The sequence below is a fragment of the Uloborus diversus genome, chromosome 1 (genome assembly GCF_026930045.1).
Source record: "Uloborus diversus isolate 005 chromosome 1, Udiv.v.3.1, whole genome shotgun sequence".
In the NCBI taxonomy this organism is placed as follows: Eukaryota; Metazoa; Arthropoda; class Arachnida; order Araneae; family Uloboridae; genus Uloborus; species Uloborus diversus.
In genome coordinates this window covers 166,342,983-166,366,427 of record NC_072731.1, presented here as the reverse complement: position 1 = coordinate 166,366,427, position 23,445 = coordinate 166,342,983, and the positions used below count along the sequence as shown (strand labels likewise).

General features: G+C 32.7%; 1 protein-coding gene across 4 annotated transcripts in view; it reads right to left on the bottom strand.

Moving 5' to 3' along the window:
* Nucleotides 1-22,785, bottom strand: part of LOC129222770 (potassium voltage-gated channel protein Shal-like) — a 125,384-nt gene extending 102,599 nt beyond the window's left edge. For 2 of the 4 annotated variants that reach the window (XM_054857305.1, XM_054857331.1), the window contains exons 1-2: nucleotides 22,092-22,221; nucleotides 13,750-13,912 (exon numbers count right to left, since the gene is read on the bottom strand). In XM_054857305.1, the coding sequence (XP_054713280.1) occupies nucleotides 13,750-13,902 (153 nt within the window). In that variant the 5' untranslated portion in view covers nucleotides 13,903-13,912; nucleotides 22,092-22,221. Of the gene's footprint in view, nucleotides 1-13,749; nucleotides 13,913-16,203; nucleotides 16,341-22,091; nucleotides 22,222-22,660 lie in introns of those variants that run through there. The other 2 variants (XM_054857313.1, XM_054857321.1) reach the window with 2 other exon arrangements.
* Nucleotides 22,786-23,445: the final 660 nt, after the last annotated feature.

Genomic DNA, 23,445 nt, shown 5'->3' with positions numbered 1-23,445 from the left:
CTAGTTTCAAAATGCATGGCCGAAAAGTTTAATATAAATTCTTAACACATTCTATCCAATGTTTACTACTAGCCTGTTGGCGTAATTGAACAGTTTCAACTCCAAAAACAAAATGCGCATGACTTCAAGTAAGACTAATATTCAGGCTAAAACTAATCATTTTTTCCATAAATAACTATACTTTTGCTACTTTAGAATATCCTACGCTCATGTTATTAGACCAGTTATGACAGTGCTATTCGGAAAGAAAATTATTATTTGTTAATAAAAAATAAATTAATTCTGTTATTTGTTATGTGTATGGAGCGAGTAGCATATTATTAATGATATATTATCTTTTACAAAAGTAAATACATTATTAAAAACATAGTTCTTGCAGAGTTAATTTAAAAAGGGGATGTAAGCCGAAAACTGTAGATATTAATCTTTGTTATAAACCATGAGTTGAAACTAGAATTATTAATAACTCTTAGAGTAATATTGAAATAAGAGAGTGACTTACGAAAGAATAATTTATGTAAACCCTAAATTAATGGACACCTTTTTTTTTCGTCTGATATTATTTCTCATTCAAGTTTTATTTATTCTGCCCAGAAAGCAACAGCAAAAGTTAATGTTATTTTTCACAGCGCTCTTATTTTTTTTTCTTTTCAATTTTACAGTGGAAGATTCTTAGCTGACTGAAATTGATATGCATTTATTCAAAACAATCGATATTTAGCTTTCGTTAAGTTCCGGTTTCGCTTATTTGAGCTATATCTGTTTTTGAAAAAAGCTAGCAGTAGTATAGTAAGAAATAACAACGTTAAAAAGCACAAATCGTTTCCCGTCTAAAGCAACCCTGGTCAATGTTTACTTATACGATCGATTATAGATTGATAGACGTCTCAGTTGAAAGGAATTTGCTGCTAATTCGAAGTCGGCTTACTCCATTCTAAGGACAAATAGGTTAACAGCAGGAGGAGAAAAAATATCTGTCAAACACACTGCAAATCATCTAACAGTTTTTCAACACGCGTTGAACTCTTTTTGAACACTGACACTTGTCTAGTTTAGAATTTTTTAAAAGTTTTCAGAACACTTATTGAGTTCAGTACAATTTTTTTGAACATTGAAACACATTCTCCTTCTGGATCACTTTCTAGCACACGTTTTTGGATCATTTATGGAACACTCAACATTTAAAAAATATTTTGCTTTTCTTACTAGCTTTTGCTGTTAATTTTCGAAGCAATTCCGCGTAACAGACGTCAGCTGCTGGACAATCCATTGCCCAGTCTTCTACCAACGATGGTTGTCCTTTATAAAGGCTTTTGCGACGCCAATCAATAGAACGAAACGAAATCTCAACGAAATTTCGATAGTATCAAATTAAGAGATATTTTTGAGTGGGAGTTAAATAAAGATGTTGAAATTAAACTTGTGCGAAAGCAGGCAATGATTTCACCAGTGTGCTCAAATCTGTTCTGAACTCCGTCTGTGTTCAAATGTCAGTTTTCAAATGTGAAACAAATATCCTTAGCGGGAAATATTCGGAACTGATTCGGAGAACATTTAAATACACTTGATTTTCAACGGAGCATATTCGGAATGCATGTTAGTTCACATCTTAGCAACTGGAACAGTTTTTCTGAATTTAAGGCTTCCAACTGAGTTCCCAATGTGTGACCGGGATAATGACCGGGATTAGTTGTGCCAGGGGTAAGTTGTGCGACCGTGCTTCCTGACTGAGGCAATAGGTTTCAACAACTGTCGCTTCATGTGAGTGAGCAGGTTGATAGTCTCAAGACTTTGTGTAATTTTGTCAGTAAAGCGTTGGACTGTTTTCAAGATAAAAATATTTATCGTGTTTTCTGCAGCAAAAGCAAATTTTGTGACCTGCGTTGGAATTGTCATTGCCACTAAGGATAATAAGGTGTGAAAACTTTCCTAACATTGTTTAAAAAGCTATGTTTCTAGCTGTTATTCTATGCGTTTCATTTGTTGATTATGATAATACTTCAAAAACGATTGAGTAAAATTCAAAATTGACAAAGTCAAGGAGGCATGTTCTGACAGTGTCACTGCTTGTCCCGGTCCGGTATCCGTCAGAGATGAGAGCGTTGATGACCAAAATGAAAATTATAAATATGAATTTGTTCTCAAGACCTGCACTTCAGCAAAAAATTTAGTCAGTGATAGTAAGAACGCAGAACAGTCAAGTGAGAAATCTCATTGAATTAGATGAGTCTACGACAGTTGATATTAGCATTTTAACAGCGTTACGTTTTTGTAAGACTCCAAAGACGGCCACTTAAAACTGGAAATCGAACGTACAAGTACTTCGCTCGTAAGTGTTTTAAAACCTGTCACCCAAGCAATCGCACCTAAAGAAAAAATTCGAGCAGAACAAAAAGCAAGAGAACGCAAGAAACAGTTTGAAGGAAAAAAAAAATTAAACTGTACGGAAATTTCAAAAAGTGCACAAAAAATTTCACCAACTTCACTAAAAAAATTGAAGAAGAAAGATTCGGATGGCTCTGAAGATGAGAAAAATTGATTATGTCTATTTTTTTTGGTGCAATACAGAGTTTCTACACCCGTAGAAGACTTCGTACAATGCATGACACTTAAAAACTGGTCGCATGTCAAATGTACCGAAAAAGAAACCTTATTTTATTTGCATTAGCATCTTATTGGATGTAGAAACAAGGGACGATAATGAGTGATTATAGAAATAGGTACTCCTGTAGAATATGGGCAAAACATTATATCGAGTCAAAGATTAATATGTGTTGATCTACGTTTTATCATTCCTGATTAACAGTTTTTTAATGTGTTTTTAAAAAAGGGTTCACAAGTGTTAATAATTTAATTATTTCATTTTCATTTTGTTTAAAGTGTTATTGAAAACATGAAGGTGTTCTTTTTTGTGTTAAGATCTTCATAAATATATAATTTTTCATTCTTAACTTAAAATACCGCATTTAATTGCATTTCTTAAATAATTTGTACATGTTACAACATATTTGTACGCTTTTTTTGTGTGTCACAATGCGCCTCAAGCATGTCACTATTAGCTCCACTACGGAGCAGGTTGAGACAAACTTAGAGGCTACATAAATTCCTTTTTATGTCGTGAAAATCGTTGAAAATGTTGATAATTGTTTTATAAATACATTGCTAAAGATTTACTCTAATGACATGATGCACTAAATGATTCACATCAGTTTAAATCTTACGGTAATATCAAAGAGGAAAATGTCACTACTAGGCCCGGTCTCCCCTACTATGCATTTGCAAGGGGAAGAGCAAAAATGGCAAGGACGGATCCAGAAAGTATTCAAAGAGGGGGCGATCGATTTCAGATACTTACCCTTTTATAAATTCCCAAACCTCCGCCTCCAAACATCACAAGAGTTAGTCTCAAATAAGGTTTTTTTTTTGGAACTCCCTTTCCCGAAAACTTCCGGAAGGAGTGTACGGTTTTTACTTTAAAGTTATCAAAAGTGTCTTATTATTGCTTATTTTTTGGAATTTAATGTAAAAACTATTTAGGGGAGAGCCCTTAATCTAATCTAATATCATCTAAGTTTGTAAAAATTGAATTTTTTGAACTTTGAAAAACTTCCTATACACAGTTCCGATGGGTTACATGAAAAGAAATTCGAGGGAGAACTATCTTTTCCTCAGCATTGTTGAAGATCATCTAAAGTTCCGTTTTTAGAACTTCAATATAAAAAATTTGCCGATGGAGAGTTCTTATATTTCGGCTCAAAGAGGGGGCTATCGCCATCATCGCCCCTCCCTTGTATCCGTCTTTGAAAAATGGTGCAAGTCATTTTTTTTTGAATAATTTTTATTTGCACTATTTTAAATTAGTTTAAACCTTATTCTACTTCTTGCGAATGTGGCGTAAGTCAATGTTTAACCAATTGCTGGTGGATGATAGTCATAGAACGGGACAGCAAAGTATTTTGTGCAAACGTGGTTCTTAAACGATTAAATTACTCAAAATTTTGTTTTGCTGACTTACCCTAGTTTTGCTCTAAACGACTCATTTGTAGATAACATTCCGCAATCAAGTGTTCGAATTTCATTAAAGAGGAAAGTGTTTCTGTTAAAAAAAGGATTTTAATTATTCGATTATTTATTAATTCATTTATGTATTCATTTTTTAATTCATGAATTTGCATTTCTTCATTTACTAATTCGCTAATGTATTTATTCATTTAATTTTTCATTAATTTACTATTTCTTTCCCTCACTTATTTTTTGCATAGATTAATTGATTAGTTAAGGACTTTGTTTCTGCATTGCTTCATTATGAATTTATTTTTTCATTCCTTCTTTTATTTACTCACTCATTTGATTAAAATATTTTCAATAATCGAATAAAAAATATTTCAATGGTAAAATATTGTATTTTTCACTTTACCCATGAAAAAAAAGTGAACATTTATAGAAACAAATGTACTGTCAAAAAGAATGTTCCAACGCATTTTTTTAAAAATAAAATGCATTGTTCTTTTTTTGTATAATACAATGCTCAAATTTCTATCCGATTTGCTCATTTTGAAAATGGAAAGTTATCTAAACAATTTCACACATGTTTTCCTTATAATTTGAACTTTGTTTTCCGAAGTAAAGACACTTTTCACAGTTGCAATGAATGTCAAAATAAAACTCAATCTAAGATTTACTCAATGCCAAACTGTACGGGAAATCAAAATATTTTTCCAGATTGAAAGAAAAAAGATATTAACAAGCAGCACTTAAAATTATCTTTACAATTGATGAACGTATACTAAAATTTGTATTCATTTTTATTTTAAGCAAATAAACTTTCATATTAGATTGATTGATTACGGAATAACAAAAGACTAAAAAATAATAAAAAAATTACAAAATAATAAAAATAAAATGCTTATGGACATAAAATCGCCAAAATCTCAATTGAGGCAGTGAGAAGCAAAGGGATGTAAGTGGACATTTTCAATTTGATTAAAATGTGTTTAAAAATAGTCCTAGGTAGGCTTTCATTGAATTTTTTTCATAAATCATGCTGTACAGCAGCACCTACCAAGGTTACTAATTCTATCTCTTTCCCCAAGACAGAGGAGAGGTTTCCCTACCATTTGTACTGGTTATCTCCAAATTTTTAATTTTGCCACTTATATCCCTATGCTTCTCACTGTCTCGATTGCTTTAATTAAATTACGTATTTTCTGCAATGAGGTAACTGCAATACTCTCTATCTGTTCACTTGCTTAATGTAGTGAACGTTTTATTACTATTTTTATTTGATCAAACGTTATCAGATGGGAACTACACAACATTTTTGAGCGAAGGAATTTTGCTGACAGAGTTTTCAAAGTAGAAAGCAATTTCCTCTGTAATCGTTCAATAACAAATGTATTGTATTCAATTTTAACCTGTAAGTGGAAGTGGAAATGTTCAGGATATACTATAATCTCAGTGAAAAACATAGTAAAAGTTTTGTGATGAAAAGTTTCCTCTTTATTTCTCATTGTTTTTTAAAAAAAGTTTTTCTTTCCTTTTCATGCACTTTTTTTACAGACTTTTTAAACTTAAATTCCGTGAAAACTATTTACAAGAAAGTAATAATCGTAAATGCCGAATTTTTTTTAATGATAAATAGGGTAGTTTTTATGTTAATATTTTATAAACTTTTGATTTGAGCAAATAAGCAGTGTTATGAATATGCTAGTTTCATTTACGATTACGTCCGACAAAATTAATGCTGCTGAATTTTTACTTTTTGGTTGACAAAACTGTGTAGGATTAATTATTTGCGGTTTTACATTATAGTCGCGAAAAATTTGCTGAATTTTATTCTTTAGTTTTGCTAAAACTTTATATTCTTTTATAATTTCATCACACTGAGATATTTTTGGCAGATCGAAGCTTTACTTGATATAAACACATGTTCTTGTATATAAATACAGGTTCATGTAAAATAAGCTTATTCTTTTAACTAGATTTAAAAAAAAAAAATTGTTTTTCCGAACTCTTTTTCAGAACGTTGAAATTATACGTAATTATGTAAAACAGTATACTATTACTTCTTATAGATATATGCAAGAACGTATAAATGCGAAAACACATTTTACACACCATAAATTAATGTTATGTGTGGCAAATATATACATTTTTATTTGTCTTAGTTTCGTTGAAAAGTTTTTCTTTTTGTCGCAGAACCATGTTTTGCTCGTAGAACAAAATTTGTTTTCCCAAACAACCTATTTACCTTTCCCTATTTGCAATTACTAATGTTGATGATTTCCAACTAACATCTCTCCATTTAGCTGAATGTTTTGAAAGCATACAAATTCAAACCAAGTTTTGGATTACATTTTCTGTTAGTATTGCATGAAAAATGCTTCTCTAAAAACATTCCAGCTGTGCTGTAATTTGAGAGCAGTACTTTAATTTGAGATGAAGTATCTTTTATCGCTTTCATTTAAAACTTTCAGAGGAAAAATATGTGCTTTTTTGAAACTTTACGAAACAGCTATTAATGCAGTGGCGAAACTAGTTTAGAACACTGCAAACGTTTAAAGGTAACTTGCAAATTTTTATTTTAAAAACAGAAAGGTACATTTAACCTCTGAAACGTGTGCAATACAACATTCTTTTGAATGAAATAAACATTTACGACTACGAATAGAAACATAATATAATCATTCTGGAACAACCCTTTCGAAATCCATTGAAATTTGATTGTTATAGAGAGCTTTTCAAAGCACCTGTAACAAGTATAAATAACATTGAAAATTAATGATTTTAGAATATGGTGGTGATAAATAGATAGAGTAAATGTGTTGTAATTGGAGCCATTTTAAACGATTCTACAAGAGTGTTGATTTTACGTATTGAAAAGCAGAAATAAGCCTCAAAACTTTAGTCAAATGTATGTTCTCGCTTTGAATTTTAAACAAAAATTTGGCGTCATGGAAAATTCAATAAGTGAGGGAAAGGAAAAAAAAACATTTGGAATTTTCTAAATACAAAAGAGCCTTGATTATCCGAGCTAATTGGGACCGCAAATGCCTCGGATGTCAGAAATCTCGGTTAATATAAACTTTGTGTAACACTTGTCATGATCTTAAATTTTTAAAATGTATCGATAAAAAATCTTCATATATATATAAAAGTCAATGATCGTGTAACGCTTCTGATGTCACAAACAAGGAAACTCGCGCCACGCCATGATAATTTGATAATATTTTTTGGCAATGTTTGACATGCGGGTAAATCCTTTTTTTTTTGACAAGACTGAGTTATATCCGGTAACTTAACTTTTACTGGTAAGACTGTCATTTTAGGAGAATGAAGAAACGAAAAAATGGTCAACATTTAGCGCTATCTACTGGAGTTTAGGGTCAATCCACTCGAGTTAAGGTTAAAATTTTAACTATCAAAATATCATAAAAGAAGCAATTGCTTCGTTCAAATATAGAAGCAACTTTCACCCGTCATACCGTGACGGCGACTTTCTAGTACTATAAAATATTTTTGAAAGATGAAAATGAACATATAAAAAGCATCGTTCTCCAGTTAAGATATTAAAATAGAAAATATAGTGTTATAAGTGTGAAAATAAATATTTTTTAACAATACCAAGTTGTTATTATTGAAAGATGCATTAAAAAACACAAATTTCCGGAAAGTATTTTTTTTTTTTCGAATTGAAAATTCATCATTTTATTAAACGTACATTAGTAAAAATATACATAACAAAATTTCATTATCGGATCAGTTAACAGAAATCTCGGTTAATCGATGTTCTACTGTATTATACAGTAGAAGGTCAGTATAGCAGTAAAGTAATTTTTGCATGTTTTATTTTTCTCTTAAGGTAGGCGAACACAATAATTTTCGGAAAAAATCTATTCGGATTCTTTGAAAAATTTTGAGAACCCTATTGTTCTTCTTTCTAAATCAGGAATTTTCTTTTTAAATCGAAGAATTATTGAGAAAACTAGAAGAAATTTGCTAAACTCAAATACACTGCTCATAACTGATAAACATACTTTTTCTTTCTTGATTTCCCCTAACCACGTTTTTCCAAAGTTTTTATTTATGCAAACAGCTCTAGTGAAAAAAGTATTAACTCTAAAGATTTGAAACTTTGCAAACATGATAATTGAACATATTACTGTAATATAAACCTTGAAAAGTTAATGTACATGCAATATGATGTGTTTTTGAAATGATGATCAATTAAACTTAGGGGGCAAAAATCACGTTTTACAGGGGAATTTTTCAAAACATTTACCCATAAAACCTGCTTTTAGTTGAATATTTTCAAATTGGAGGGTCATATCACTAACTAGTATGGATCATTATCCAGGAAATATAAATTTTGAAAGCAAATATTTTTCAATTTTGAAACCTTTTTTTTTCCATTCTTACATGAGAGTGTTACCCATTAGAGGCAACCGTAAACAATGGCCCAGCTGAAGTCCAATTATTTTACTCATAAATAAAAAAATGCCTTGTTCACAGAAATGAAAAAAAAAAAAAAAAGAAAAAAGCTTTTAATGTTTGAAAATCGAGGCCAATTTAATATCAAAGTAGTAATTTTGTTAATTTTACAAACAATGAGCAATTTTAATGATTAGTGGGAGTCTAGTATTTAGCTCTCTTAGTTAAAGTATGGCTTAATTATTATATTTTTAGTTTCAATGTGTGTAAAAACATAGTATTTACTGAATTTGATAATGTGCTGGAAATTTATAGTTTTGGTAGAATGCCTAAGATTGATGTATTTCCCCTACATCATTTATTTTTATCTCAGAAATAATGACATTGATAAGATCTGTCACGAAGGTGAGGAATTTTCCATTAATATGGGCCTAATGGATATATTTTTCAGGGAAATATTTATTTCTTCGTTACTACAATCTGCACATTTTAAGCATATGAAAATATGTTCACTTCTTTTTTTTACACCAATTTATATAACTGAAATTCAAGTTCACGAATGTGAGAAGTCACAATAACCACAATGAGTTTTTCAAACAAAATGGATCTTCTTGTTTTTCGACAAAAATCTCACAACTTCTTTATGGCTGAAAACAAACAAGGGGGCTCCCTTGTATCATGGAAAATAAAATTTGATGTCATTACTGCCACGTGTTAATGAGGAATGGCATTTTGTGTTTAGGTAACGGAGGGGAGAATTTATTGTGTGACATGATTCCTTATCCTACTAAAACGAACTAAAACACAATATAAAACAATTAAATATACTTAAACAATTAGTATTTTAGACACTTGTGAAAGGAATAATAAATAAATAAGTATATACTTTTAATTAAACAAAGTTATTAAGCAACATAAACAGTCACACAAGGTGTGTGATATGCCACGGAGATTAAAATTCACATCTTGTGAACCAAAAATATACTAAAATAAATATTATTATTGAAAATTGTTGGGAGGTTTAAGTAGATATATTTTTGATGAAATTAAAAAGCAGTGATAGATGAATTGTTCCTTAAAGAATTTTACTGTAAAAGGCGTGTGACAGAAAAGTTACACTTTTTGAAGAATGACCCGTATCTAACAAAGAGATAGACACAAATTTTTTTATAAATTATGAAATAGTGAATACACTGGAAGTGTTGAGGAAGTGGTAGTTTTTTTTACTAAAAATATGGTTTTTTAATTACAAAAAGTTAAAAAAACTTTTTTTTCATCAAACAAGTAGTCAAAACGTGTTATTTATGTCATATTTAATAATCGTATACAGTTTTAAAAAGGTGCAATGAATATCGAAGAAAAATATTTTGGGTATTCGCCTATCTTAAATTCAAAATGTCAAACGTTTCTAAATTCTAAAAATCAAAATAGTATGCATCTTTCATTTTCCTTCTTATCCTCCATTTCATTTTTGGAATGTTTTTATTTTTTCGAATTGATTACCTTTTGCGGTCTTAAATATTTTCGTATATTTCACTCTAAATATGTGAAGGAGTATTCTCAGGCCATGAAAAAAAATTGAAGTAATATCTCTGGTTGAAGTATTTGGTATAAATGTGCTATGTATTATTTTTTCTCACCCAGAAACAATGTACTCAATACAACCATTATTCTATACTCTATACACTAAAAATACTGTTTTTCCTTTTAAATTTTTTTTTCAGTATTCGATTTTTTCATACTAAGGCAGTTTAGATTCTAAAATAGTATTGAGTTTAAGAAATTACTTTCCAACTCTGAGAATAATTCCGACTAAAGGGAGAAATTTATTTAGCGAAAAATATTTTGAATCACGGCAATCCTAAAGAATTATTGCCGCAATTTAGAAGAAAAAGGTGCAATAAATTTGGAGCCGCAAATTTATACTTTAAAAAATGGAAAGGGTTAAAATTATGAATTATTGTGTATGAAATTCGGAAAAGTGCAAAGGATAGCTTTTTACTGCTTTTAAAAACTGAATGTCAAGCCACGAGTGAATTTATGTGCTAAATGGATTTCGAGAAGATAAAAATGTTTGCAGAAAAAGTTAGAGAGACTTAAAAGTCAAGATGATTAATGCTTTTTGGATGCGCTGCATTTTACTTCAAGAAGTTTGGTTGTGGAAAAAGTACTTGTCTAGCCCGTTTTTTAATGTCAAAAATAAACACTGGTACCGAAGTTCAATCTTGAAAATAAATGGTGTTGAACATTTTGTATCTATTTTCGTTCTTAAAGGAAGGGCAATAAAAAACTTATTGCTAGTGTTATTTAAAAAGAAAAACGTTATTTAAATATCAGACTACAATTTTTGCCTGTTCAATTACAACACAGATTCTGTTACTTTGAGTAAGAATTGACTAGGAATAGATTTTGATTTTTCAAACCTCATCACATTCAGCTTTCACTCTATCTAAAAAAATCCTATACAGAGAGAGTAAGTATGGGAGGGTCGCAATTTTTAATATTTAAGGATGCCTATTCTACAAACATGCTTAGTATAAACAAATTCCACGAAATAAATAGACTTTTGTTCAATTAGAATCACTTTTGACATTACTGTTGGGTATCTGATTCGTTCAAGAGTATGTTACAACGTAAAATGTGTACGGCAGTTTAATTTGTGAAGATTTCTGCAGTTAACTCCCGATTATTGGGGTCGGATTATCCGCAAGTCTTTTCACAATTTTTTTCCCTTATGATTGCGTTATTGTTCGCTTTGAGATTTTACATATATATTTTTTAAAATCAATGTTAGTAGATGCAATGTAGCAATGTTTTTAGTTATAATTTAAATGTAGGTGTGAGTAATATTCATGTTTTTTGGTTATTGTATACACTAACCTATTATTCGGATTATCCGCGGTTTTCGCTTATCCGCGGTTACCGTGCCACCCTATTCCGTGGATAATCAGGAGTTTACTGTATTAAAGATTTTAACTGCTTCGGAGAACTGTATATTTAAGCAGTGTTCTTCCCATTTCTGAATATCCTCAAGACATCTAGTATTCTAACGATCATCAAGATAATCTGAGCATTGTAAAAGAAACCTTATTTTTTCACATAAAAATATATAATTTTCTTAAATTATTTGCTATAACATTCTCCTTTCTTTCATTTTATTCTTTGACATTTTTGTTACCAGAACCATTAGAAAACTCTCCGCGCATGGGTCATTACTGCTTGGAGTGCGTTTTCACCAAAAATAATGCCAACCTTCTGGCTACAAAGAATGGTCTACAGTTTTGGGATATTTCGGAGAAGAATATAACTATTTTGGTGCTTATTTGAGTATGTAACCTCCCTCCCCCTCCCGAAAAAAACACCTTACCATATTGTTTGCACCCAGCAAATTGGCACCTTATTTTGGTGCAATATAATTTTTTTTTTGCAACATAATGTAACTAAAACTCTGTAAACTTTCCATACTGTGCCTTACGTTTGAATAGGAATCTGCAATTTCAGTCATACTACCATACGACACAGAACTAGGTAAGTTCTAACAAAACTTGGAGAGGAGGAACGTCTGCCACCAGGCCTCTGCCTATGGAATCAGTTCAAGATCAGGAGATTCCCTACTCAAAAACGATGCTTTTAAAAGAAGAAATTGTAGTAATAGGAATGTTGTATTTGGGAGAGACGGACACTGGGGGGACCCTGCCCCGAAATATTATTTTTATTGTAAAAATAATGCAAATGTAATGTATCGGCTTGAAACCATCTTTTCTTTTAGTGAGTTCGCAACACTTTTTCCCGACTAATACGCTGAGCAATATGCATGTCAAAAAGATAAACTTCTGTCAGACTTTTAGTAGAGCTTTAGTTTGTTTTCCCTGACTTCAACACGCAACTATAAGACAGCTGCCAGTAGAATTATTTCGGGGAAGGCTGTTCTCTCCGCATAAGCTCTACGTCAAAAGCCCGGGAAAATGCAAACGCAAAGCAGGTACATACGGACGCTTACCCGCACTTCAGTACAGCGCATATCAAAAAAAAAAAAAAAAAACTTGTTCATAAACAAATGTCATCATAGCTTAATTTTTTATTTGAATCACATATTTTCATGACATATTTAACACTCCATACAATTCCTTGAAAGATGAAAAAAATGTCCATGTTATCTATAACTAAGGAATTGCAAGTCTACATCAATAAGTATACACTAGTACTCGTTAATTCGTATACACTAGTTAAACAAAAAGGTGACACAGCATGGGCACAAGAGTTATTAATTTTAACTTCTGTAGTAACGGTAAGAAAGCAAATTTGACACTATGATACTCGCTTCAAGTTATTTTTTTCCGTTTTGTGGCTTAGTTACTTCTACTAAGCTCCCAAGGTTTTTCGATTTGGTTTAAAGATTTCAACATTAGAAGGCTTAAGTTACAAATAATTTACAACATCTTTGGCTAGGTTTGAATTAGACCCAATAACTCACACTTTCAATTTTTCGTTTTTAGATAGTTTTTATGATTAGAAGGCAGGACACTTCTGAAATGAAAATAATGGCATACGAGACCTAACTGAAACGTTATATGCATAAATGATTCATAAAAGTGATATAACGGTTCTTTAATCATCAATTCTTAGAATAGAAAAGAAACTGAAGTGTACAAATGATTTTTTCTTAGGTATTGACAACTGGAACACCGTGTGAGAATTTGGGATCGTATTTACAAAACTGTCCGATGAAATAGAAATGATTTGTTACTGAAAATTCAATCAAGTAATATTTATGTGTGGCTAATAGATCTTTTAAAAAGTGACCGGTTGGCATTTTAGCAACTTTTACTTAGATAGAGACCGCGTAAAAATTTGGAGACTGCTAGATGACTATCTCGTAGAAAGTCACTCATCTCTTTTATTGCTTGTTAGGTAAGATAACTTGCATAGAGCATGTAGCTTGTACAGAGCATGCACTTCTTCAAGCTCTACTAAGTAATATTCGAAATGTGCCACGGAGGAATCAAAGGCATTGAAAAGAGAATTCAAAGTTTCTTATGAACGAAATTTGTTCACAGGCAAGTTTCGGGGGGAAAAGACGTGGTCAGCGCATTGATGTCTGCTGGCCAATTATCAGTCCCATACTATTACAAGGTCCCTAGATGAGTAAAGGATGTTAATATGCGACCGGTGGACTTTTAATTTAGTCTCCAAAGTGAGAGCTTCAGTCGCCAGGTGGCAAGTGATTATTTTCAGGTATAGTTTGAGTCTAATTTGACCCCTCGGAGTAAACGAAAGAGCTAAGTGGACTGTTCGTTGGGTTTTTCGGAATGGACTCACCTTCTGTGCTTTTCTCTTGTCTGCTCTTTGGTTCTGGTGATAGATGCGGCTGAAGTTGGAGACGATGACGGGCACAGGCAACGCAATCACTAGCACGCCGCTCAGCGAGCACACGCCTCCGACGATTTTGCCAGTTGGCGTTGCGGGTACCATGTCTCCATATCTGCGGAAGAAAGAAACATTTTCCCGATTAGCATTCATTTACAGAAATTTTTTTTTTCAGAGACAAAAAAGGGAAAAGATTCCGCCCCTCATACACAGAATTTGCTCACAATACAACAAGGGTGGATACAGGGGCGGCATTTCAGCATTTCGTTTGGGGGGTCGAGTTTCTTAAACATGAATTTCCTCAATACAGTATAAAATACTTATTGGTTAACAGGAAGGGATAATAAAATGATTTTAATGTTAAGAATAATTAAGTTTGTTAAGAAAAATTAACATTTTTGCGACCGAAGCTTTAATTTTATTTTGTAACTAAGTTATCTCACAAAATTTTTCGATAGTACTTTTTATTTTTTGTAAAGTTTTAATCTGCTATTTTTGAACTCAGAAAGAAGAGAAGATTTTGTAACTGTATTTAATCAATATCCAGTGTTTTGCTTTATTACCAGTATAGCTAAAGATGAAGGTCTTGCTTGCCTCATTGCGCTTCGAAGGTAATTCCCTAACCTCCTGAGACACAAAAGTCATCTTTCAAAGACCTGATTGAAACAGTTAAAATAATAATAATGGGAGCAAGAAAGTTATTTTAAAAAACACATTTCCTTCAGATCCCGCTCTTTAAAGTAACCAAGAAAGCTTTTTAAATTCGGCTAGTATTTATTTTGCGTCATTAAAAAGCATAGTCGCAGTTCACAAAACAATTCCTCTTCCCTCATGCTGGAAATTTTACTTAGAAGTGTAATATTTTCCTTTTCGTTTTCTATAACCGACCTACATAATATTGAACTTAAGACCAATGATAAATGTATCTCATCAAATTCTGTCTCAATTTCTTAAGAAACGCTTATTTTATTCAAAATATTGATTTAATATTTTGACTAAAACTTCATGTGGGTTTTGTCACCTCTTCTACAATGGTATACAGTAAAATCTTTTATGGAAAGTTCTGTCACACACTTGGTTCAAGTATGCATTAGTGCGAAAATTACTATGCGTTTCAATTGTCAATCCAAGAATTAAGATTAACGGATTGAAATCCATTTTGCTTTTATGATAGACTGTTCAAAAAAATTGCACCGCAGTATAAATAAAATAAACAAACATTCAAACAAAGTCATAGATATTCTAATGACATGAGATTTTCTATCACTGAAAAGGTCGCTTTCCAGTCATTCTTCCAGGAGGCTTTTATAGATTTAACTCTTGAATACCATCTTGTGTATTCAGAGATTGTCAAGTAAAGAGCCAAGATAGATTTGTTGAGGTGCTATTTTTTGATGTGGAATGTTTTTCAAAAATAGCATGTTTTTACAAAACGTTTCTATGAAATTATATAATACATTGAGTTGCTAAAATGTATTTGTGGCCCAAGGAATCAATGAACACTTATTAGCTAAACATTGAGCTATAATATGAACATAAAGTTTGTGTAAAATGACATGGAGTTGACGCGTAAAAATTGCGCATTCTCAACACTGTACGGGCATCTCATACAAGATGCACCATCAAAACATGGTGTACACAATTTTGAATTATTTAACCCATATTAAGAGATTACTTTTTTGGAAAAGGCAAACAATTATTCTCAATCAGTTTTTTCTGTTTTGAAAATGCAGGCAAATAATTTTCTAAGTTGAATTTACCCATTTTTTTTTATTATTCTTAGTGAAAAATTTGGGGGTGCAACCGCCCCCTTTCGCCCCTCCTATTTGCCGCCCCTGGGTGGATACAAGGGATAGGCGATGAGGCTCTAGCCCCAACCTTGATGGACTCTACACTGGTAAATTTTCTGTATTGAAGTTCAAAAAAAGCAATTTTATACAATTTTTGACAATGTTGAAGTTAGGGAAAGAGAGGTTTGGTGCCTTCCTAAGGTCTTAGTATGAAACATTTGCAGACTGGGATAGGTAGTAAAGGGCACGCAAATAATTAAACTGTTCCTCCCTTGAAAAATTTCTGGATCGTTCTTGTTATACAATGCGGTTAAGAGAAGCACACACAAAAAAAGCGATGATTTTTTGTTTTAAATTTTCAATCGATTTCAAAAAGGAGGCAGTCATTAATTCATACGGTATACATATTTTTTTGCTTGTTTGGTCATAATGCCTCACTGGGCTAATCTATTTTATTAAATATTTTTTTAGTGGATAGAGGGTGGCCTGGATTAAGTCCCATACCTTTGCTTAACCATATTTATTCTTCAGAAAAAAAAATATGGGTAAGTTATAGGATTTATTTTAACACAAGTAAATATTATTAAATGTAGAGCATATTACCCTGCCGACTTACTCTATATTTTTTGATGCATTTTTTCAAATGACTTTTAACGAATATCTAGACATTTGTGGACTATCCTAAAATTTTACTGACGAATTAAAAGGAAAGAGCAAAACGTTTATTCCAGTCCCACTTGAATTAGATTTAAAATGTAGTGATTCCTTATTCTACGAGTCATTCGACAAAAGACAGCTTCCAAAAGATCACGCTTTCCTGATTGAAAAAGTGGTTCCTTGAAACCTTCATACACGTGTCCACAAATAGGAGGGAGATTAAATTCTCCCAAAATTATTTGTTTTAGCACCCATTGCCAATTCTACTGCGGCAGTTTAACAAGTAAATATTTTTGAGACCACCTTCCCCCAACAGAAAGATGATTCTAGTCGTGGTATTGTCAAGAAGGAACTGAGTATTTTTTTAGTTAATAGAAAAAAAAGGATAGAATTTTTGAATTTTTATTTTGAGAAAAAAATGTTTTAATTTTACGATCGAAAAATTTTATCTTTACCTTTCCCATGTTTTAAATTTACTTTTCGGTCGGACAAATACCAATTAGTTTCTTGCACGCAGTTAAAAAGTATAATAATATGTTAATGATAACTATTCAGACCTATCGTAAAAACTAAGAAAGTCTTCATTCATTAATTATTTTCTAAGTCATAAAAGCCGAATAGGAAAGTAATGAAGCTCATAGGTACGTATGTATCCAGAATGGAAGAAAAAGCTTATAATGAATGGCATAAAAAAAAAAGACTTAAAGCAAGAAAGCAACTGAAGTCCGGAAATTTGTTTTTACCCACTTGCTTTCCCTCCAGTAGAAAAATATTATTTTTATAGTTATCCATGAACCAAAAAAAAAAAAAAAAAAAGTCGAAACGTTTTTACTAGATTAGTCACAAAAATCGCGGTTCTGGAATTCAGCCAAGGAAATTGTTTTCCCGGGTTGACTTTTTTATTGAATGTTTTGTTTCTATTTTTGGCGACAATAGAATAAAGTCTTTGTGGATAAGTTGAAAGAAAACGAAATATTTCATTTCCTTATTAACTTCGAAAGCAGTTAATGTCAGAATACTTAAAAGAATAGATTTTGATTTCGCCTTGGTTTCTCTCATTATTCCACTATCATTTCCTTTCTGTTCTGAAGTTGTTTCACACCAAAAAGAGGAACACTTGAAGATGATAATGGCTTACAGTGGTTTTTGAAAGATCTCTTTCTGAAAAGAAGCTGATGGTAATTTGATCATTTTTCTTTAAACCATGAGAAAAATTTGAAATTATATTTCAGGATAATCCGTATCTTAGTGTTTTAATTTTTTACTCAATATAAAACTCAAACATTATGTTTGAAACGATAAATGTTTTAAAATTATGAAATAGAGTAGACCGGCTAGTGAAGGAATACTTTATGTGCATGGTCGTGCACAGAAATGTTGGGAAACGTCACGAATCACTTTTACGGACTCCCCTTCATATTGTTTACCCCTACGTCCTTACATATATTTTACTCTTTTTTAAAAAAGGCCGTTCCGGCTTGGGCCCGGGGCAACAGGTGTCCCTTCTCCCCCCTCCCCCGTGCACGCTCCTGCCTATGTGTAATTTTGATTTTCAAAAATTCATAATATTATTAAAATCTCTATCATTTTGCACATGACAGTTAAAATATTTCAAGTGATATATGTAATAATTTTTAGAAAAGTGGGGTAACTTTCACGATTTTGCTTCAGGGTTTTTGGAGGGTTGAAACGGAAAAAATGCTCCAACCCAATGAATGAACACCCTCAACCGATGAACAAACACGGCATTCTCCAGTCATTTTCTTTTTGGAAGTTTTTGCATAGAAATAACTAAAAACTACCAGAAAAAAAAATTGAATTTTGACCTCTTGAATTCAAATTATGTTTTTCGCAAACATGAGTGTGTGTGTGTGTGTGTATAGGCATGTGTGTTTATGTGTGTGTGTGGGGGTATGTGTGCTTGTGTAGGGGGTATGTGTATGTACGTGTAGGCATGCGTGCTTGTGTCTGTGTGTAGGTATGAGTGTGTGGGTAGTTTTGTGTATGAGTGTTTGTGTGTGTGGGGGGGGATGTGTAGGTGTGTGGGCATATGTGTTTGTGTCTGCGTGCAGGCATGAGTGTCTGGGTAGTTGTGTGTAGGTGTTTGTGTATGTTTAGGTGTCTGTATGCATGCGTGTGTGTGTATGTGTTTGAGTGAGTGTATGTGTTTGAGTGAGTGTATGTGTTTGTGTGTGTAGGTGTATGTATGTGTGTGTATGTGTTTGCGCGCGTGTGTGTACGTGCTTGTATGTATGCGTGTAAGTGTAAGATATTGAAGCAACCTGGAGACGGTTTTCGCTAGAGGAGCAGCAACGTGAGGCGGCCGGTCGACGGTGATGCTGCAGAGTGTGCTGGTGGGAAAATAAAATCATAGGACATCAAAATAGTCAAATGAAAGCAATAAGCAATCGTGATTGCTCAAAAAAAAGTTGTTTATTTACTGGTCAGTTTACTCAAAAAAGGCCCCTTTTAAATCTAAACTGATATTTTCTTCTCCAAAAAAAGAAAGCGGAAGAGAAATCATGAATTAAAAAAAAAGTCGGGACAGTTTTTCCTGATAAATTGTTTCTAGATAGTTTACGAAAGAAAACACTAAGATTTAAAAGAAACCGATAATACTTTCCACCCCCCCCCCCCCCCCCCCAAATTTTAACAAGTTTCCATTTTTAATCAATTATCCACGTTACTGAAAATCTTTTTTTGCCGTATAGGCAGCATTTTTTCAATCACATATCAAGAGAGAGGAAAAAAAAAAAACAATTGGTTTTGTATCAAAATTTCTAATGATGGCCTTTTGGATCTCAGTCAAAATTTTTAAGTTCAAGTTTTAAGCATGTAGTCCAGTCAATAGATACATTTTACCTTGCAAAAAATGGGGTCAAAGATTTTATTTTTTTAATTTGTACATATTGGTGCCGATATGGAAAAACCAAGTTATCCAACACGAAAGACCCCGGGAGAACTTTTGGGGGCCGAATAACCACAAAAATTTATGACTTTTTTTGTTTTTTTCAAAATATCTCCGAAATGGTTCAACTTAGAAAAAAGTTTTAAATGTAAAGTTTAAAGAACATAAAATTTCCTACAATTTTGCATTTACAATGTTTTTGTAGCACAAATAACAAGCTTGCTACAGCTCTTTGAAAATAGGCAGTTTTCCTCCACTCCGAAAGAAAAAAAAGCTTTCACACAGAAAGCAAGGCGTCATAATTAGAACTTGAATAGAAAATTTAGTTTCAGAGAGTTTATTGACAGTTAGAGTAGTTTGAGGTTTTTCCCCCCCCCCCCCAAAAAAAAAAAAAATTCTGCAGAAATTGATACTTCTGCAGAACCTCTGACATTTTGAGGCATGAAAAACCTAAAAGAATTACCTTTCAAAATGAAAATCAAACTGTAGAAGTTTAATACAGATTAATTACAGACAGAATAATACAGATCTGAGTTACAGAGAGATTCATTCGACCTTAAAGCAAATAGAGAAAGGGCAACAGAATACGCTGTGTATCTTCTTCGAAGCCGTTTTGAAGGTCCAGGTTCTCCCGGTTCAGAATCTGTAGGGGGTAGAAAGAAGCTGTGATCCTTTAATTGTTCATCTCCTTGTTGCGGTAATTCCAAAAGCTCCTGGAACAAATCTTCTTCAGCAGTCTCATCCAAAGATTCAGCAGTCTCATCCAAAGAAATATCTGCAACATTTTCACAATTTGTGCCACTGCAGTGTTTGCACGTGCTGGAGCATTTTAAACCTGCCTTGTAACAAGAACAGGCTCCAGTACAATTTTTCTTGCAGGTACAAGGCACGATCTTCAAAAGATTCTGAGTAACTGAATCTCTTTTCGTGTCAACATGCATTAGACCTTGCTTTCTTCGTTCCCAACCCCATTTCTCTGGTTCAATTTTGTTGCCCAACCAACTTTGAATTTGGTGGTAGAACCGATATGAGTGATAACGTAAAGCATCCTCCCCCCCCCCTCCCCGCACGTTGGAGGTAGCCCTGCAAGATTTATCTTAGCCCTGTATACTAGTTTCATAAAAAGATTAAATTGCAAAGTATTCAAAGATAGGTTCAAATACTTTACGTCACCTGTGCATAATATTTGCAAAATGTTTTCTCCAGCTGCAGCTAAGGCATCATGATGACAGATTGGGTCCATAAATACTTCCATAGCTTCCTTAATTTCAGGAGTTTTTTTGACTATTTTGTACAACTTAATTTTGCCTTGGCCAAAGATTGCAGAAATCGTATCACACCCACTAAACGCATGGATGAAAAGAATATTGCTGGGGTCAAACTTAAAAGATAAAGTGGGGAAAAAAACAAATCACAAGCATTCCCTCTTCCAGGTTTTAAAAAGAACAAAATGCTGAAAGGCTGTCCTAAAGCTGTCATCAGCACCAACAGATCTATATCCTCTCGCCCACTATAACAACCTTTTCAATTTCTTTTGCCTTTGAAAGAGCAGTAAGTAAGTCGGCATCATCTTGAGTCTGTCTGACTTCAATGCCACTTTTCGAAATATGTCTCAAGTTGAATAAGACAATTCTTGTTGTTATAATTTGCCAGTAATCTTTCTTGAGGAATTTAGTTAACATGTTAGGTTCAACCATTACTTCAAGGGAAGAGATTGATTGCTCATTGATATAGCATTTGTGACAGGCAGTGTGAATTGTCACTTCTTTTAAGAACTTTAAAAAACGCTGATGTTCTTCATTTTGCCGTTTTGCGCTGCATCTTTGAAGATTTTCAATTTCCTTCTCCTTCACAATCTTTATTTCGCATTCATGCAAACTGATTTCGCAAATAATAATAATAGTAATTAAAAAAAAACACCGTGGTCAGGCGTAATCATTTCTAGGGAAAAAAATTATAATACAGAACACACAAATTGATAAACCATACTCTCGCTCAAACCCTGAAGTGACCAACATGAGTAGCTATTGAGTCGATTCATCTCATTTGGAAAAAAAAGGGGGGATGGAATGGGGGTGTTTTGTTTAAGTTAAAGGGAACGGAGGCATTTACCCTGAACTGTGAAAGACAAATGATTTCCAAGGTCAGACTGCCGGCGTTTCTCCTTTTTTCCTCCGTTATCCGATTTGCTTTCACGCACTTCGCTGGGGGGTTCAGAAAAAGTGTGACTTTCAAGAAGCTGTAACTCGCTTGTTTTTCATGCAACAAAAATGTTATAATGACAAAAGTTGAAGGAAATTTAATCCCCTTTAACATTTGCTTTGGAAGTTTTTTTGTAATTTTAACCATTTTTGAGATATTTTGAAAATATTACAAAAAGTCGCAAATTTTTGGGGGTTTTCGGCCCTTAAAACTTCTTCCGAGGTCTTTCGTGTTGGATAACTTGGTTTTTTCATATTGGCACTAGTATACACAAATTTAAAAAATAAAATCTTTGACCCCATTTTTTGTAAGGCAAGCCCGTTTTTTTCTACCTATTGACTGGACTAATAGGAACCGGAATAAAGAAAATTCAGATATTGCAGTAGCGGACTAGTTTATTACAGCGATTGACAACTGAAAAATGTTGCTCAAAATTAGACGGAATTAATAATTAGTGGTTAATTATTGAATTTTGATTTTAGAATATTGTATTGTCACCAGGTCCAAGTTCGCATGCCGATTTTCAAAGGAATCCGATGACAGGAAGTGTGTGAAAATTATTCCATCACAAACAAACATACATACATACATAGATAGATACACAGACAAATACATACATGTAAAGTTAATAAAAGCTTGTTATAAAGCGTGATTTGAATACATGATTAAGAAAGATTACACTGTTTAAAATGAAACGAGGAAATATTAAATGTGTTACGGCATTTCTCCTTACTCACCATAGTCTCCCGATGCTGCACAATCTGATTTCTCTTTGTTCCGAGCGTTATATGACAAAAGCTTGAAAAATAGGCTCACATCCAAACTGGTATCTCCTAATATTTTGACCCAAAGCCAACTGGTTTTTATCGACCCAGAACCGAAAATGTCTGTATTAGATGGTAAGAAGTTGTTAATAACGAGAGTATTTAAAAATTCTAATTGGAATTAACAGAAACAGGATAGAATATTAGAAAAAAATAAAATAACAAATTAGCATGTCCTTACATTTTGACCCAAAGCCTCCTGATTTTTATAAATCAGGAATTGAAAATGTTTGTATTAGATGGCAAGAAGTTGTTAATAACGAGGTTACTGAAAATTCAAATGTGAAATATTAGAACAGAATGGTATAATGGAATGGATTTTCTAAACCTACAAACGTAAAGCTTGCGGTGTACTTAACTAAAATTAGTTTAATCGCCTCATATTCTAAAGATTTTCATAAATTATGATTCATTGATGTTTCAATCACCAGCTGAAATTTTTACGCTCGATTTCACAGCGTATATTTTCGTTTTTTCATTACCTTTTGATATTTACTAAACGCTCGAGCTAAATCATAAACAAGCGAAACTTGGTGAAGTTGCAGCAGACCGAAATTTTCCGATGGATGGAAGAATAAAACTTTACGGCTCTTCCTCATTGAATAACGATACAACTCATTTTAATCTCTGTCTTTTAAGTGTCATTACTGGTCTTGCCACTTTATATATGCCCGGAGCGAGCGCACTTTATTGGTCAATAAATTAACAAGGAAGAATTTTTATTAGCCTATCAAAATTTGTTCAGTTATAAAGATCTCAAAGTAATGAGAGATGGTCAATTGCGAAAAGGAATGACTGCAGCTTTAGAAACATGAAGAATTTTTAGGATTTATTCCAGAAGCTTCCATTTCATTCAGTTTTGATTGGTGACTTGGCCGAAGATCAAGTTAGTCAAAAATTTTAAGTCCAGAGTGAGTACATATCAGTAATATGGCCTCTGGCAGGAAGAAATGTTTCATAGAATCATTGAGCTGGGGAAAAAAACAAATTGTGTCTTCGCGGGTGAGAAAGAATTCACGTTGTTCATGAATCAGAATCCACTAATAATCAAAATTACCTTCCTTCCATTAATCCTCTATTTGAGGCATTTAATTTGGATTGGCCAAAATACATCTTGTTTCTTCTTTTGTCTGCTCCTGAACATAGCCTATGATTTTACAATAAGTTGTTCACCAGTCTTTGCGCCAATTCTGTCATACTTATTTAAAACATGCATACATTATTGATTTGTTTTTCGTTTACAATTTTTCTTACAAATATTTATAAA